The sequence below is a fragment of the Trypanosoma melophagium genome, assembly GCF_022059095.1.
Source record: "Trypanosoma melophagium isolate St. Kilda chromosome Unknown ctg13segment2, whole genome shotgun sequence".
NCBI classification, from domain to species: domain Eukaryota; phylum Euglenozoa; class Kinetoplastea; order Trypanosomatida; family Trypanosomatidae; genus Trypanosoma; species Trypanosoma melophagium.
The window spans coordinates 136,739-151,081 of record NW_027125140.1 but is presented as its reverse complement, the minus strand read 5'-3'; the positions used below and the strand labels follow the sequence as shown (position 1 = coordinate 151,081).

General features: G+C 40.8%; 7 protein-coding genes across 7 annotated transcripts; all 7 read right to left on the bottom strand.

Moving 5' to 3' along the window:
• Window positions 1-372: 372 nt before the first annotated feature.
• On the bottom strand, window positions 373-1,611 carry LSM04_006872 (Tetrahydrofolate dehydrogenase/cyclohydrolase; the record flags this gene model as incomplete). The annotated part of the gene is made up of 1 exon (XM_067330793.1): window positions 373-1,611. One exon carries the CDS (start codon window positions 1,609-1,611, stop codon window positions 373-375), a length of 1,239 nt encoding a protein of 412 aa, XP_067194119.1.
• A 675-nt stretch (window positions 1,612-2,286) lies between these two features.
• Window positions 2,287-2,985, bottom strand: LSM04_008863 (uncharacterized protein; the record flags this gene model as incomplete). The annotated part of the gene is made up of 1 exon (XM_067330792.1): window positions 2,287-2,985. The coding sequence occupies one exon, from the start codon at window positions 2,983-2,985 to the stop codon at window positions 2,287-2,289; it is 699 nt and encodes a 232-aa protein (XP_067194132.1).
• Window positions 2,986-3,379: 394 nt separating this feature from the next.
• LSM04_004509 (uncharacterized protein) lies at window positions 3,380-4,219 on the bottom strand (the record flags this gene model as incomplete). The annotated part of the gene is made up of 1 exon (XM_067330791.1): window positions 3,380-4,219. The coding sequence occupies one exon, from the start codon at window positions 4,217-4,219 to the stop codon at window positions 3,380-3,382; it is 840 nt and encodes a 279-aa protein (XP_067194097.1).
• Window positions 4,220-4,974: 755 nt separating this feature from the next.
• LSM04_002137 (uncharacterized protein) lies at window positions 4,975-5,547 on the bottom strand (the record flags this gene model as incomplete). The annotated part of the gene is made up of 1 exon (XM_067330790.1): window positions 4,975-5,547. One exon carries the CDS (start codon window positions 5,545-5,547, stop codon window positions 4,975-4,977), a length of 573 nt encoding a protein of 190 aa, XP_067194073.1.
• Window positions 5,548-6,304: 757 nt separating this feature from the next.
• On the bottom strand, window positions 6,305-10,072 carry LSM04_005203 (uncharacterized protein; the record flags this gene model as incomplete). Its single annotated transcript, XM_067330789.1, has 1 exon — window positions 6,305-10,072. One exon carries the CDS (start codon window positions 10,070-10,072, stop codon window positions 6,305-6,307), a length of 3,768 nt encoding a protein of 1,255 aa, XP_067194106.1.
• Window positions 10,073-10,545: 473 nt separating this feature from the next.
• On the bottom strand, window positions 10,546-11,799 carry LSM04_000315 (DNA primase; the record flags this gene model as incomplete). The annotated part of the gene is made up of 1 exon (XM_067330788.1): window positions 10,546-11,799. One exon carries the CDS (start codon window positions 11,797-11,799, stop codon window positions 10,546-10,548), a length of 1,254 nt encoding a protein of 417 aa, XP_067194052.1.
• A 268-nt stretch (window positions 11,800-12,067) lies between these two features.
• On the bottom strand, window positions 12,068-13,900 carry LSM04_005721 (uncharacterized protein; the record flags this gene model as incomplete). The annotated part of the gene is made up of 1 exon (XM_067330787.1): window positions 12,068-13,900. The coding sequence occupies one exon, from the start codon at window positions 13,898-13,900 to the stop codon at window positions 12,068-12,070; it is 1,833 nt and encodes a 610-aa protein (XP_067194110.1).
• Between the last annotated feature and the right edge of the window lie 443 nt (window positions 13,901-14,343).

Here is a 14,343-nt window from a genome sequence, read left to right as displayed (position 1 = left end):
AATATGGAGCTATAAAACAAAATATAATAGAAACAGAGCTCAACGCTATACATCATTACTACACATTTTATCCTTTCTCCTATTTTCCCAATTCCATACACTCAAATAAATGAATAAAATTAAGGAATATCCACAAGAGGAAGTGAAAAAAAAAACATAGAAAACAATAAAAAAGTAAAACACACAGTATAAGAGTTTTGCTTTTTTTTTGTTTTCTTTATTTTTTTCTTCTTTGGGTGGGAGAAGAGGAAGATAATTTGGGCGAAAAGGGCGGTAACGATATACTCCTGTTGTTTTTTTTTTTTGCTTCCCGCGGTTACTTTAACTAGAATTAAATACACATCTCTCAAATATATGCTGTGTGCAAAACACTTAACAAACACCAAAACTACTATCACTACCCTCGTCATTATCCTCATTAGCGTTGCCACTGTTATTGTTGATACTACTTTCTGCAAAATGTTCATCCCCTTTCATCAAAGATAAAGAGGAGCTAGACGCCTCATCCGTAGCAACAGTAATATTTCCCTGTGAGTTTCCTCCATGCATTGAAACGAAGGATGAAAAGATACTATTATTCTGTTGTGCTAAATGATACGCCTTAAGTGTATTCTGCATTAAGTAAGCTACTGTTAGTGGACCGACACCGCCCGGTACAGGTGTCAATGCTGCCGCCTTTTCTCCAACAGATATTACGTCAACATCACCGCAGAGACGTCGAGATTTACAAAGAGTATCATTGTTACTAACATTGCTACTATCATCCTCGTTTATGGCAACATCAATTACCACAGCACCTGGTTTTACAAAATCTCCTGTTACTACTCGTGGAATACCGATTGCTGTCACGAGAACATCAGCATGTCGAGTCACTTCCCTTATTGCGTCAAGATCATTGTTGCGATTACATAGAGTTACTATAATGTTATCTTCTCTTTGTAGCAAAGCCGCTGCAGGGACACCAACAACCATACTCTTATTAATAATCACAGCATGTAGATTTCGCTTTTGTGCCGCAGGTGATTGTTGCTCTGGTTCTACAGTTTCTGTTCCTTCTGTCGATATAACAGTCCTGTTAAGATACGAAAAAAGCAGTGCACGTACTGCCATTGCCGTACACGGCACAAAGTACCCTCCCTCCACTAAATGACGGGAGACCAACGCCTCTGCTTTGGCTGTAGAGAAATCACGTTGAATAGCACCGGCGTAAATAGGGTTTTCGTGTAGAAAGAGATTCCCCGCGTTAAGTGGGTGGAGTCCATCCACGTCTTTGTGTGGGTGAATACACAAGAGCGCTGGTCGTACACGGAGGTGGGGTGGTAGCGGTAGTTGCAGGAGTACACCATCAATGGAATTATCGCGGCAAATCCACTGCAGTTCCCGGTGTAATTGCTGCTGCTGCACAGATGCGGGAAGTTTGTGGAGATAAAAACGAATACCACAACGTTCGGCCGCTCGCTGTTTCATCGCCACATAACGCCGTGAGTCCTGTCGATCTCCAACCATCACTACTGCGAGTGACGGGGGACGGTGCAGTAATAATGTTTCAGACTTAATTCGCTCCAGCATTACAGCAGAGAGACCACGACCACCGAGGGTTTGGGCCGGCATTATCGCTCTGTACCCCGCGGTTTACGTACTGGATGTGTGTTCTCTGCTATCAGGGTTCTTTTTTTTTTTTTGCTTTGTTGTTGTTGTTGATCTTTTTGTTTGCACCTCTGGGTTTCCTTTTGTAGAGTTAATACTACTTTTTGCTATGCAAGGAAGCTGTATTTATTTTTTTATTTGGTATTGTATTTGATTTGCCTTTGTTGGGTTACAAGAGAACAACGTGCACGCAAACACAAGCACAAAAACAAAGAGAAAAAAGATTATATATATATATATATATATATATATATATATATATATATACGTATATATAATCTCACACGTGATTAGCCTTTCCCTTCACTTCCACTTTGAAGCGGCTCTTCTACGTGTGTTCTTTCAAGTAAAAATAAAAAAGATAAGAAAAAAATCCTTTAGCAAAAAGTTTAAAGTATCAGGATATACACCACTTTTTATCAACATGCAAACACATATTGTTTACAATTATTGTTGCTGTCGGTAGTTTTTTTTTGTCTTTATTACGGGCATAAGGTTATTATACTACTCTGTACGTCTTTAGACATCAAAAAAAAAAATAAAAATGATAAAATGATAATAAATTGGGATAAAAAGAAAATCATATAACAAGCAAAGATGCAGCCACATAAATAGGTATTTATATGTTGCTGTTTTCTGTCAATGCAGTTTAGTCTGTGCATCCTTCTTCTCAGAGAAGGGAAACGTCAAAAGGGAGAGAAGAGCCCTTTCCGTATCATTTAACCCTGGCAGTAGTTGCAAAAAACACCCCATAGAAGAACAAGATGGTGTTATTTTCACATCTTCCTGCAATTGTGTAAAGAGTTCCGCCACAACGGCATTTAACTCCTGCAGATATCTTTCAGATTGTGGTAGCTGACGCCAGAGACGCAGTGCCCACACTACAGGCGGAGGCATCTTCACAGAGACACAATCCAGCGAAAAACAACTCAAGTCATCCTTACGGTTATCTAAACTGGAATCAGGTGAGTTGTGTTTTATATTAGATGGAATGCAAGATGGCAAAATCGCCTCCCATTGTGTCTTTTGTTTTCGCAATCGCAATACCGCCAACTCCGCCTCCTGCTGTTGATGACAAAGTGTCTGCAGCTCCACCTGCAGCAATAATACATTCGCGCCAGTGTGTGCCAGTCGTGCCGCCGCCGCACTGCGTTCCATATGCCACTTCTCCACTTCGCCTCTCGCCGCTGCCGCCTGTTCTCGCAGTGCCGCAATTTCCCGTTGCCGCTCTTTTGCCTCTTTTTGCATATTTGTGATGATGTGAAGGTACTCGTGCACCTCCGCGGCGAGTTCGGCATCCTCATCGTCCACCGATGGAGTCGTGTTAGAGGTATACATCTATACACAACCTCAGTGCGTACGTGTGTCTAATATGTATATATATATATATATATATATATATATATATATATATATAATAAAGAAAAGAAAACAGAGGAAAAGCATTTGTAAAAATTGGCGGCAAGACAGTAATGTTCCATAAGGATTAGGAAAGAAACAAAAAAAAAAATCAAGTACAGAGAAAGATTCAGGGATAGCTAAGCAAAGAAAATAATAATGAAAAAAAGAAGTTCCAAGTAAATAAAAAAGAATTATAGAAACTTTACATTTGTATGAAATAGCAAAAATCCAATAAATAAAATAATTTACTTTATATATTTGGTTCCATCTGTCCTTGTATGTGTGAATGAACGTAAGTGTACATCCGTTCACATATCTCTTTCCTCCACTTTCATAGGATAGCAAGACCTACTGCTGCCACAGGCTCTAGTGTTCCACTTTTGCTAAACGCATAATGTGGGTTTCGCACACCCTCACCACGGCAATAAAACGGGCAATCGCGCACAGATACGAATGGACACTGACCCAACACACCTAAGCCTTCAAAAACAACTACAAAGGGTCGAAGAGGTAGTATACTCTGTGCTTCACGCATCTCTGCACGTTGAATAAATTGTCGACGAGATTCCTCCGCACGAAACAACGCCTCCATCGCACGTTCAAACCGCATTTTTGCCCCTGCTGCCCATTCAAAACGTCGTCTGGCCTTTCGAATACGGCGTTCATTTTCTATTATCTCTTGGCGATGTTCTTCTTCTGCCTGAATGAGACGCTCAATTCTGTGAGAAAAACCCTCTACAATCCATGGTAATATCAACTTGCGGTGACGTTCCTCAGCCTCCTCCTTCTTGCGTCGAAATTCCATAAATGCAGATATACTTTCTACACTGTGTTCTGCCTGACGTAGTATATTTTTAAAACCATCATCCTCGAATTTGATCAATTCTTTATGTTTTTTACGCTGCAGTATCAAGAGTCGACGTATTTTTTCCTTCACACGTGGAGCTTGATCAACGTCACTTGGGTCGACGGAAGCGCTACTTTCTGGTACCTGCGCCCCATACGCACGGCGATTGACAAAGGCTGAAGTGGACTTTCCTGCGGCTGAGAGTCGTGGTAAGGCATCCCGCGTGAAGTCCCTATGGCGATGTACGTGTATAGACCACGGTGTGCTCAGTGAGTCATCAGCGCACGGCTGCCGCAAGGATGGTAGCTCTGCACGAGAAGACATATTGTAAACACCTATTTAATGTAAAAAAGAAATAAACATATATAAAGTTTTTTTTTATTCACTTCTTTTTTTTTTTTCTTTAGTTGAGGAGGGAAGGTAATTTATTGTATTGCCCCAGTTACTTTTCCTCAATTTGTATCTCTGAGATGAGCACAATGAGAGCCAAAGAGAGAAATAGAGAACTGGCTAAGCAAAGACCTATGTTGTATAGTTGTTAGAGTAAAGCAAAAAAAAAACTTCCAGTTTTTTGTGTATATAAAAAAAGAGCTAAAAACTAGGAAACCAATTTTCAAAACAAAGAAAAAAAAGGAAGAAAAAAAATATATATACGCAGAAAAATGGTCACTTCTTTTTTAAAAACTTGTATATCATATTCATAGATGTTTATTGGATATGCAAACATATAGATACACTTACCTATGTGTAAGGAAGGAAATGTTACAATATCCACCAAAACGACGAAACAAAGAGACATATTGGTACCTTGAGTTATCTAAAAGATCATACTTATCTTTCTACACATACACGTACAAATACAGACACACACAGAAAGAAAGAGAGATGAATAAATATATTTATATTATACAACGACACATGAACGTAAATACAAAAAAATAGTGATGATATTTGCCAGAATATCTACTACTACACATGTTGTTGTGTATACGTATAAAAATAATCTTAATTCACATTATATACATATACTAGCATGTATTCACATAAATAAGATTAAGATAGACATAATCAGCAGATCATCAGCGGGTCAAGGTAGGAAGCAAAAGCTCACAGAATCGATCAAAGTTTAGTGTGCTGCATGTATCATTGGTGGCAGCAGTGCTGAGAATAGACATTGCCTCCCCCGCTCCAATAGTGGTGTCTGCCACATGTTGGCTGGCTTTAATAAGTGCTACCTTTGTTACTTCCTCCTGTTCACCAAAAAAACTAGTGAAGACACTGCGAAGACACGCCCGAGCCATACGTGTACGCCGTGTCGCATCTGACCACAGAACTTCCATAACAGCCAGCAGCTCATTGAGTGTTAGTCTTCGATTTGGCGACCAGGGTTCTCCTGCCGCAGTAATACACGCCTCGCGTATCTCACGTAGAGTAAACACCTCTTCTGCACCTGTACTTTTTGATGCTCCTCTAGTTTTACTATCTGATGGGAATAAGGCGCATAGAATAGGGCGAAGCTGTCGGCACTCAATACGACCACTATCTTCTTCATCCCATACAATGAAGAGTAGCGATGCCTGCTGCCTTTTGAATTCCATGAACGATGTAGAGAGCCATTCTTTAGGAAGAGTAGGTGTTGAACTATTACACATATCTACTTCCTTGTACTCTAAGAATATCTGAATATTACCCTTTTCTGCTTGGTTTTTTTTTTCTCCTTCCTTACTTCCGTAAATGAAAGAAATACCCCTTTTCACTTAGTCCTCTTTACCACTCTACTTTGATCTGGCTGCGTCTCAATGGCTAAGTCTTCTGCAGCAACAATCAAGGCTCACATAAAAAGAAATAATAAAAAAAACAGCAAAACAAAAAAAAGATAAAAAAAGAAACAAAGAAAAACACCCTCACATTAACTCGATTCATTGACAATTAATAAGGTATACTAAATGTATCCTTAATGCCTCTTAACATATTTTTTTCTTTCTTTGCATCCTTCTGTCGTTTTTCTTTCTTCTTTTTCTTAAGACGTAAGCGAGTAAACACAATTTATCTCCTTTTCTACAGTTTTTTTTTGTTTTTCATGTTTCATTTTTCTTTTAGATCTTCACCAATCTAGCATCGAAACTCTTTTTTTTCGTTCTTCTATCCTTGCCGTTGTTGTTTGTTGTTATTTTTTCATTCTTCTTCTGTCATCTTATTACCACCGAGTGTTGTCCTTGGCTTTTTTTTTACTTTTTGTGATTCCATGCTTTACTGGTAGAATAATAATAAAAAACAAAGAAATCCCCACCACAGTCAAACACGTCATCCCCATAAGACCAGATGAGGACACCAAATTTGAAAAATGAAAAAAAAAGCAAAAAAAAAAAAACAGCGACGGATATTATTTCTATTCTTTCCAAGTACACATTATGACACCAGTCCTGCAGCTCTAAACTGGAGCCATGATGACAGTAGCTGCTGCTCCTTTGCATCTAGAACATTTGTCCAGGCAGCAGCAAAGAGTGAGGTGCATTGCAGCTCCGTAGCAGCAAGGAGGACGAGCCCCATGGCGGTTGTCTCCAGCGCACGTGCCACTTCCAGTTCACTTGCGCCATTGCGGAGAATTTCACTGAAGGTGTCCCCGTCGTGCTGCTTGGCGCGACGTACAATCTGCGTCATGAGATCACTGCGGAGCTGATCATCCACGTGACACGTGATGCGGGCGGCGTCTGCCCACGCTGCGGGTTTCTCCAGTCGCAGTAGACGCTGCACGGCCTCCGCGGCGCCGAGCACAACATCGCGGGTGTCGGGGAGAAGCCAAGCCCGCTGCGCAGCGACGAGGGCCGCGTCGAGTTTCAGGCGGCGGACGGCGGACGAACGACTGGCGGCGTCGCCCCCCGCCACCCACGCGAGTCGTGCGAGGGCCACGCAGCGGGAGCGGTGGGCCGCGGGATCTCCGCCGTACGCAAAGGGGGCACCACCGGCACTGCTGGTCGTGTTACTGTTGTTGTTGTTGCTATTGGATTCTGTGGCTTTGGCGGAGAGTGGGGAAAAGGCGGCGGGAGGCCGCAGTCCATCTGTGAGAAGAGACTCAAAGGCGTCAGGGACCACCAGCCACGCGAGATGCGGGGCCGCTCGTAGCAGAAACGCATCACGCGCCACTCCCGCCGACGGGTATGTTGGTAATAACTCTGGTAATAACTGCAGCTCCCACTCACGACGTTGGGAGAGGAGAGAATGGAGTGCAATGTCATACATGGCAGGGTTACGCTCGCAGAAGATTGCAAGCTGATTGTACTTTCGCGTGTCTTGTAGTGGATTTTCCACAGGTTCGGCAAGGCAAATAGCAACAAGAATGTCACCTGCAGTAAATTCCAATGCTAGTTCCTGACACAAATGTAGTACTGCCGCGCCAAGCGTCCCATCTGAAGCGGGTTTAGGAGCTCCAAATGGATAACCCAATGGTTCACGTAAAAAGGGTTCTCGGAATAATGTGCAGCGTATCGCATCAGAGTAAAATAAAGAACCACCCTGTGAATGAGTTCGGAATGAAAAGTGCATCACCAATGCAATAAGATCCAATAAACGTAGTTGATCTACTAATGGAACAGTCCATGTTGAAGGAATAGCCTTTTCAGAATTCTGGCTAGGTACCATTGTGGTAGTGACAGTGTTATTGACAGTATTATTGCTTGTAGCAGCAACCTCAGCCAATGCGTTAGATAAGGTTGTACATGCACTTGCCATTTGTAACTGAATCCCATAATGTTCCATCTCTGAACTCGTCCACAACATAGAAGAAACAGTATCTGGTACAGTGTAAAATTTTGCCATATCTTCACGTGACTCATCAATTGCACGAGCAATAAGGAGAAAAATAGTAGCTACAGCCATTGCTTCATCAAATTTTGTGCGATGATCCAGTAATACACTGCGCTGCGTCTCAATAAGGTGTTCTACAAGTACTTGTAACAACGTACAGAGTCGACCTGGTTCTCCAAAAACAATTTCTGCCGCTGTACCTAGAGCATTTACTGAGTTTACATCTGTACACTTAATTCGAACAATATCAGCAACTCGAATAACGGCTTCACGTAGTAATTGCTGACATTTTTCACGTTCAAAAGAGCTTCGTGCCAGATGAATATAATCATTTACCGTTGAAATTCCACCTCCTCCTTGTAAACTCACAGGTGTTTGACGATAAAGAGGTGTCAAAACGTCAATTTCTATACCTGTAATATTATTACTATTAGTAGTAGTAGTAGTATTTGCTGTTGTATTAGCAATAGTTGTAAGGGAAAGTGGGTAAGAACTATCATTCTGAAGACGCCTAATAGCAACCATAGCGAGCAAAGCTTCCTGCATTGAAAGTAGCTGCGCAATTGTCTGTGCCTGAAGGGATGGTTCAATCTCATCATGTAAAAGTACAGTTAAAAGAAATCGTCGATGTTCCTGTTGACGATGAACGAGACTATGTGTCACATGAGCAACCATATTATCATCTTCCACATTAAGATCTGCTCGTGCCCAATTACCTTCATGTGGTCTCTGGCATGAACAAATAGCTTCGCTGGCTTCTAATACAGCCGCATCAATTGATACTCTAGCGTCAATACGCAATGCATATAAAACACTATTTATATTTCTGGTTAAATTTGCCATATTTTCACGCCTACCTGTAAAGTGTGACATACGACATGCTTCAATTGATTTTTGATGCTCACTATTATTATTATTACTATTATTATTATTATTATTATTATTATTATTGGTAGAAGTAGCGGCAGCATCTATCATCACCTCATCTGCACTGATAACAGACTCTATCGGTCCAGTAATATCTATTGTCACAATTCTACCATCTTTTAGTAAGGAGCTACCAAGTGGGCATTCAATCCCCCGCAATATATGAACATCTTCACTGGAACATGGGTTACGTACACTTACATTTTTATTTATACGAACGCAGTAATGTCCAGAAAGTACAGTTATCACTTGTCGAGTTTCATCAATGTAAACTTTAGTATGGTGTAGAGGAGTTTCTGCTACTGTACGTGCCAAAGAACCAATAGATTGCATACTTAAAGTTTGTCTTACTGTACCATTCTTCACATCCATCATCACAAGTTCTAAACTTGCTTCATTTCCACCGCATGGCATTAGATATACCAAACAGCACAACTGTGTTGTCGTCTCATCAAAAGCCACTACACGTCCTTGACGTTGTAGAACTGAAGAAAGATTAATACCCCATTTAGCACGAATAAGAGTGTCATTGGAACGTCGTCGGTGGAGTGAACCAAAATCCAATAAGAATACCTCTGATGCACCGCTTACAGCCCAGAGTTGAGTGGGTTTTTCAGCACGAAACTTCAATAATGTGAATTCATGTTGAGCAGCCGCATCCAATGTATTACTGCCCTTATAACTATATTCACTACCCAAGAGAGAGCTGTTACTGTAGTTAAGAGAAGCAGTATTGTTTTTTTTCCCTGATGATAGACCTGGAAGCCATGAACGCCACCAGGATCCAAGAGATGATGAAAGTGACATTGGTGAGGTTTGAACTGTTACACCAAGATCAGTACGATCAAATTCAAGAACAATACGTTCACCACCTGTCTTAACCGCAACAAGTACTAAACCTGATGTAGTTCCCACAGCTGTAAGCATAGCCTCTTCCTCCCGTTTGCAGGCGAAGGATGAAACAATAATGTTATCATCCTCACAGTCAAACTGAAACTCAACAGAGTGATCAAGACTTGATACGGCACCATAATCTGTACAGAATGCCAGTGATTCTTCATAAGGGCCAAGCTCGGCAACAAATAGTGGTAATCCTTCATCTCTTGTAAATGTAGGAATTTGTGCCATACGTGGGGCACTGCGTTGCCAAAAAGGCTTGTGCATATTCCACACACGTAAAAGACGCGTATTCTCATCCACTATCCAACAGCTATGTTCGCCAATTCCAGATAGAAATACAGATGGACGAATAACCACACCTCCCACACGAATTTCCGCCTCAGCAATCGATGTAGGTCTCACACGTTCTGAACCCATAAACACAAACGGATCGGCTGCTGCTACCATTGGTGCAGTCAACTGACTTGTTTCCACTGACTCTTCCATGCTACTCAGTGGAGATCGCTGCGTCCGGGCAACCTTGGCGGGTGGAACAAACGCAAACATTCGATACTATCCTTCCTAGACCCTACGCGTAAAGTTCCTACCGACAATTGTGGTAATTCTAACACCGTTAAAATAGATTAAAGAAAAAAAATTACATGTATATATATATATATGCATCCAAAAAGCAAAAAAATAATAAAAAATGAAAAAACAAGCAATTTACAAAATAATAAAGGAATATCCTACCATAGTAAGACAGTTATTGCGTTACTGAGATTCTTTAGGCTAAAAGTTTTTTTTCTCTATTTTTTTTTTTTTTTTTGGCTAATAAACAGAATAGCTACTCTTCTTTTTCTTTTTACTGTTTATGGCGTCATTCTTGATTCTATGCGAAAAATCTAACGTTGTACTTTTTTCTTTTTTGGTGCGTGTACGTGTGCATGAGCGCATACTCAAAACACAAAATCAAAAAAAAAACAATGTGTATTAAAGGATAAATACCGAAAAAAATAAGAAAAAGAGAATTCCTTCTGTTATCGCTCTTCTTCAGAGTCCCTACTCATTTCTACCAGCATACGTTGAAGTGGTAAGAGCCATTTTGTATCCATATGACGGTGCAAAAGCATATCCTGCAGTTTGGGGGCGTCTAGAACGGGATCAAAAGTTGGAATATCATCCCACTCGAGTGGACAACATAACGAAGATGTACCGGGATGTACACAGAAAGGCAATTTCAAAAGATGATCACGCCGTGTACTGACATGTTCATCCAGGCGTGGATACATCAGAATAATCTGTGCAGCCGCAGTAACATTAGCCGCCGCATCACCGAGAACGCGCATAACATAACCCCAATCCAGCACATTTCCCTCTTCGAAAGGAACATTCTGCAGAAAACGCTGTTCTACATCACGACGAGAACCCATTTTTAATGCAGAAACCATTGCGCCATAGACGACGCTAGCACCTTTTGGATGTAGTACACTGTTGGGATTATCTGGTGATGATTGTAGGAATAGTTCCGTGAATGCCGGATCAATAACATCCAGTTGTACACGACGAATAGTAGGGTGAATGGGTCTACCATTAACAAAATCAGCTACAACAGCATGACGAGATGCTTTGGGAGTTACAACGGTTAAATATCCTACCAACGCGGTACGTTCATCATCGTGCATCTTGCAAGCACGTTTATCACATACCCATAAATGAATTCCACGACGACCAGAAAAAACAGGTAATATATATCGAAATCCAAAATCTTCCTCTAAAACACTTCGCAATACATTAGCTGCACATGCCATCCAAGTCCAGCAATATCGGCATATAGATTTCCCACTACAACAAGAGCGTACACTGTCATAATCACTCATATCAATATCAAACACCAGTTCACGTTCTACTGGAAGAATACTAGTCGCGCTCTGTTTTTGGTTTGGACGAATAGTATAAACTGCACCAACATCAATTTTCTCTGGGTAACAACGAATAAGTTCACGACGGAGTTCTGTTGCACTACAATAACTTCGAAAACGCGTAAAAATATCTCCAAGAAGTGTAAAACAAAATTCTCGACGTGCAAGATAGTTCTCAGCAGCAACATTTCTCTGCTCCTTCGTCACAACATTCTCTGAGGGTGAAGAAACAGGAATAAGTTTAGCAGAACCAACATCGGTATCACCATAAATTTTTCCCCATGCAGATAAGTCATAGGAAAGCCATTGCGTTACGAGATCAACAGGGTACACAAACTCGTAAAACTCCCGTAGCGAGACCTCATCTAACATTATATCACTCGTCAAGGAAATTTCTCCATAAAAAGAAAAGAAAGAAAGAGATGAAATGAGATGATATTGTCAAGAGCAAATAAGCGGCAAGAAAAGTAAATAAAAAAAAATACACCAGATTACATTCCATTTTGACCAAGTACTGTTTCAACACATCAAAAAAAAAAAAGAAAATACGAGAAATATATCTGAAAAAAAAAACATGCAATGTTTGTCTACATTCAATCTTCGGCTGTCAAAGCCACAGGAAAAAAAGAAAGAGAGAAAATCAGTGGAACTGAAGAGGTGGTAACTTGGGTATCTTTCGTTTAGCACTACTCGAGTCCTTCATCACAGCGTTTACCAGTGTTTTCCGGTAGTTGGACCACCTACGTTGCCGTTCGTACTGCTCTTCTATGTCTTCACATGAGGGATATCCCTTCGCAAACTCCTTTAACTGTGCGTACTCACGGTCACCAAATAATCGACGACAGTGGTCATTTGATAGCATAAAGAAAACACACGGAGACTTCGTGTACACAGTAGCCTGTCGAGGCAATGGAACAGGCGGAAAAACACCATTATTATTAGTGTTCTCGGAATCACCATCATTGTGATTGTTAGAATTGTTCTTTCCTTGTTTTTTGGAACGCCATGAGAGATCACCCTCAAGTGAACTAAAATCAACTGGTGCACGCAGAGCTCTATCAAGTGTTTTTTGCCAGTAGTCTTTAGACCATATAGTGTCAACGTCCGGTTTCCAATCCACCTGGTGATTCAAAAGACCTAGTTCCCCAAAGAACTCACCTTCTCGCAAAGTCACAACTTCCATAGTTTTTACAAGAGGAGATGTTGCACCGGTTGATTGTAATTTTGCTAAATGAGATGTCATCTTCCCATTATTTGTATCACTCTGTTTCTGTGGTGACCTCCGTCGAGAGCTTGACGCAGGTGTTTTGGGGGAACTGGTCGACATATACTGTTGATGATACATATGTTTTGTATGAGGTTTGGCTTGTTCCTTTTGTTGACGGTGAAGTGGAACATCACGTACAACCACACACTGCCCTTCATAAATAAAATACATCGCATCAGATTCCATTCCTTGCTCTACTACTACTTGTCGCCAAGAGACACGCAATGGAACAAGTGCACGCGCACATGCTTCATATTGTTCCGGTGTCCAATGGGTAAACACCTTAACGCGTAGTTGCCGCTGAAGAAAAGAGACTCGTGATTCAATAACATTTTTCTCTAGTCTTCCAATCACACGATCTAGCGAAAGATCTACATTACACGTGAGACTAATCAGCATACAATCTCCATCTGTTTCATACCATGATCCATCAGGTAAAGCTTCCATTATCAGAGGTAAAGCAAACACCTCATAAGGCTCAACAAAAGCGTCTATAGCACTCTGTAAAGATGGAATACGCAATACCACACGTCCACGAAGAAGAATAAATATACGATTTCCCATCGCTATTTTGCTGTTGCTACTGTTGATACTGTCCCGAGGCTCATGGTGCACCTTAGCCCCCGGAACAATAGGGGGATCGGCCGTAACACCAGAAGCAACGTCATTGTCATCAAACTGACTCTGAGACTTTGTTGTCAATAATTGCAAGGAAAAGCGGGAATTAACATCTGGAAAAGGAGGTTTTCCTGCCAGCATCTCTGTACCACCAATACGAAAAACCTCTATATGCGAACTAATAACTTCTAAATCTCCTTCATTAAGGGTCCGCAAAAGAGGAACACGACGCAACATCTTATAGCAAAGATTTTTGCTGGCTTCAGAACGGTAGACAAAAGGAAATTCAAGACTGCGCTCCACACGATCCCATAAATCATATTCCTGCCGTGACAACTCAGAATAACGTGCAAGTATATCAGATGGTTTTGTAGAGTTGTCACAAAACCGATCATATCGAGGAACAGAATGTTGCTGTTCTTGTGGTTGTAATTGTTCCTGATCACAATAATAATGTTGTTGCTGCTCATTGGGCTCTTGCGGTGCAGATTCCTTCGCTTTTTCTAATGCCCGTTTCGCCAAAGCACGTTGTAAGGCCTCATCAAAAAAACGCCTTTCCGCAGGGGTAAGGATACTCAAAAGACTCATGATAAACTCACACACTACTTACATTCACTTTGAAACGTTCACAAAGAAATATCTTCCCCTAAGCAAAGGGAACCCACTATAACCTCACATAAAGTGCAGCAAAAAAAAAACAAGAGAAAAGCACACAGCTTATCTTTACCTATAAAAACAATAAATTACAAAAAAAGAAACAGATATATGGTGTCGACCTCTATTTTTTTTTTCTTACGGAGTTCTTTATGCAGTATATTTCGATCGATTCCACGTAGAGAAAGATAAAATTTCTTTTATCTACAGCTCGTAAAAAACTCACGAACGCAAAAAATCCTAAAAACAAATTAAACACGACACTTGCGCACAGTGAATATCGTGAAGTTCATAGGGATTATAATCCATAAAACTCACGAAAAACTTTTAAAATGAAAATATAAAACAAATAAAAACCAACAAGTTACACAAAAAAA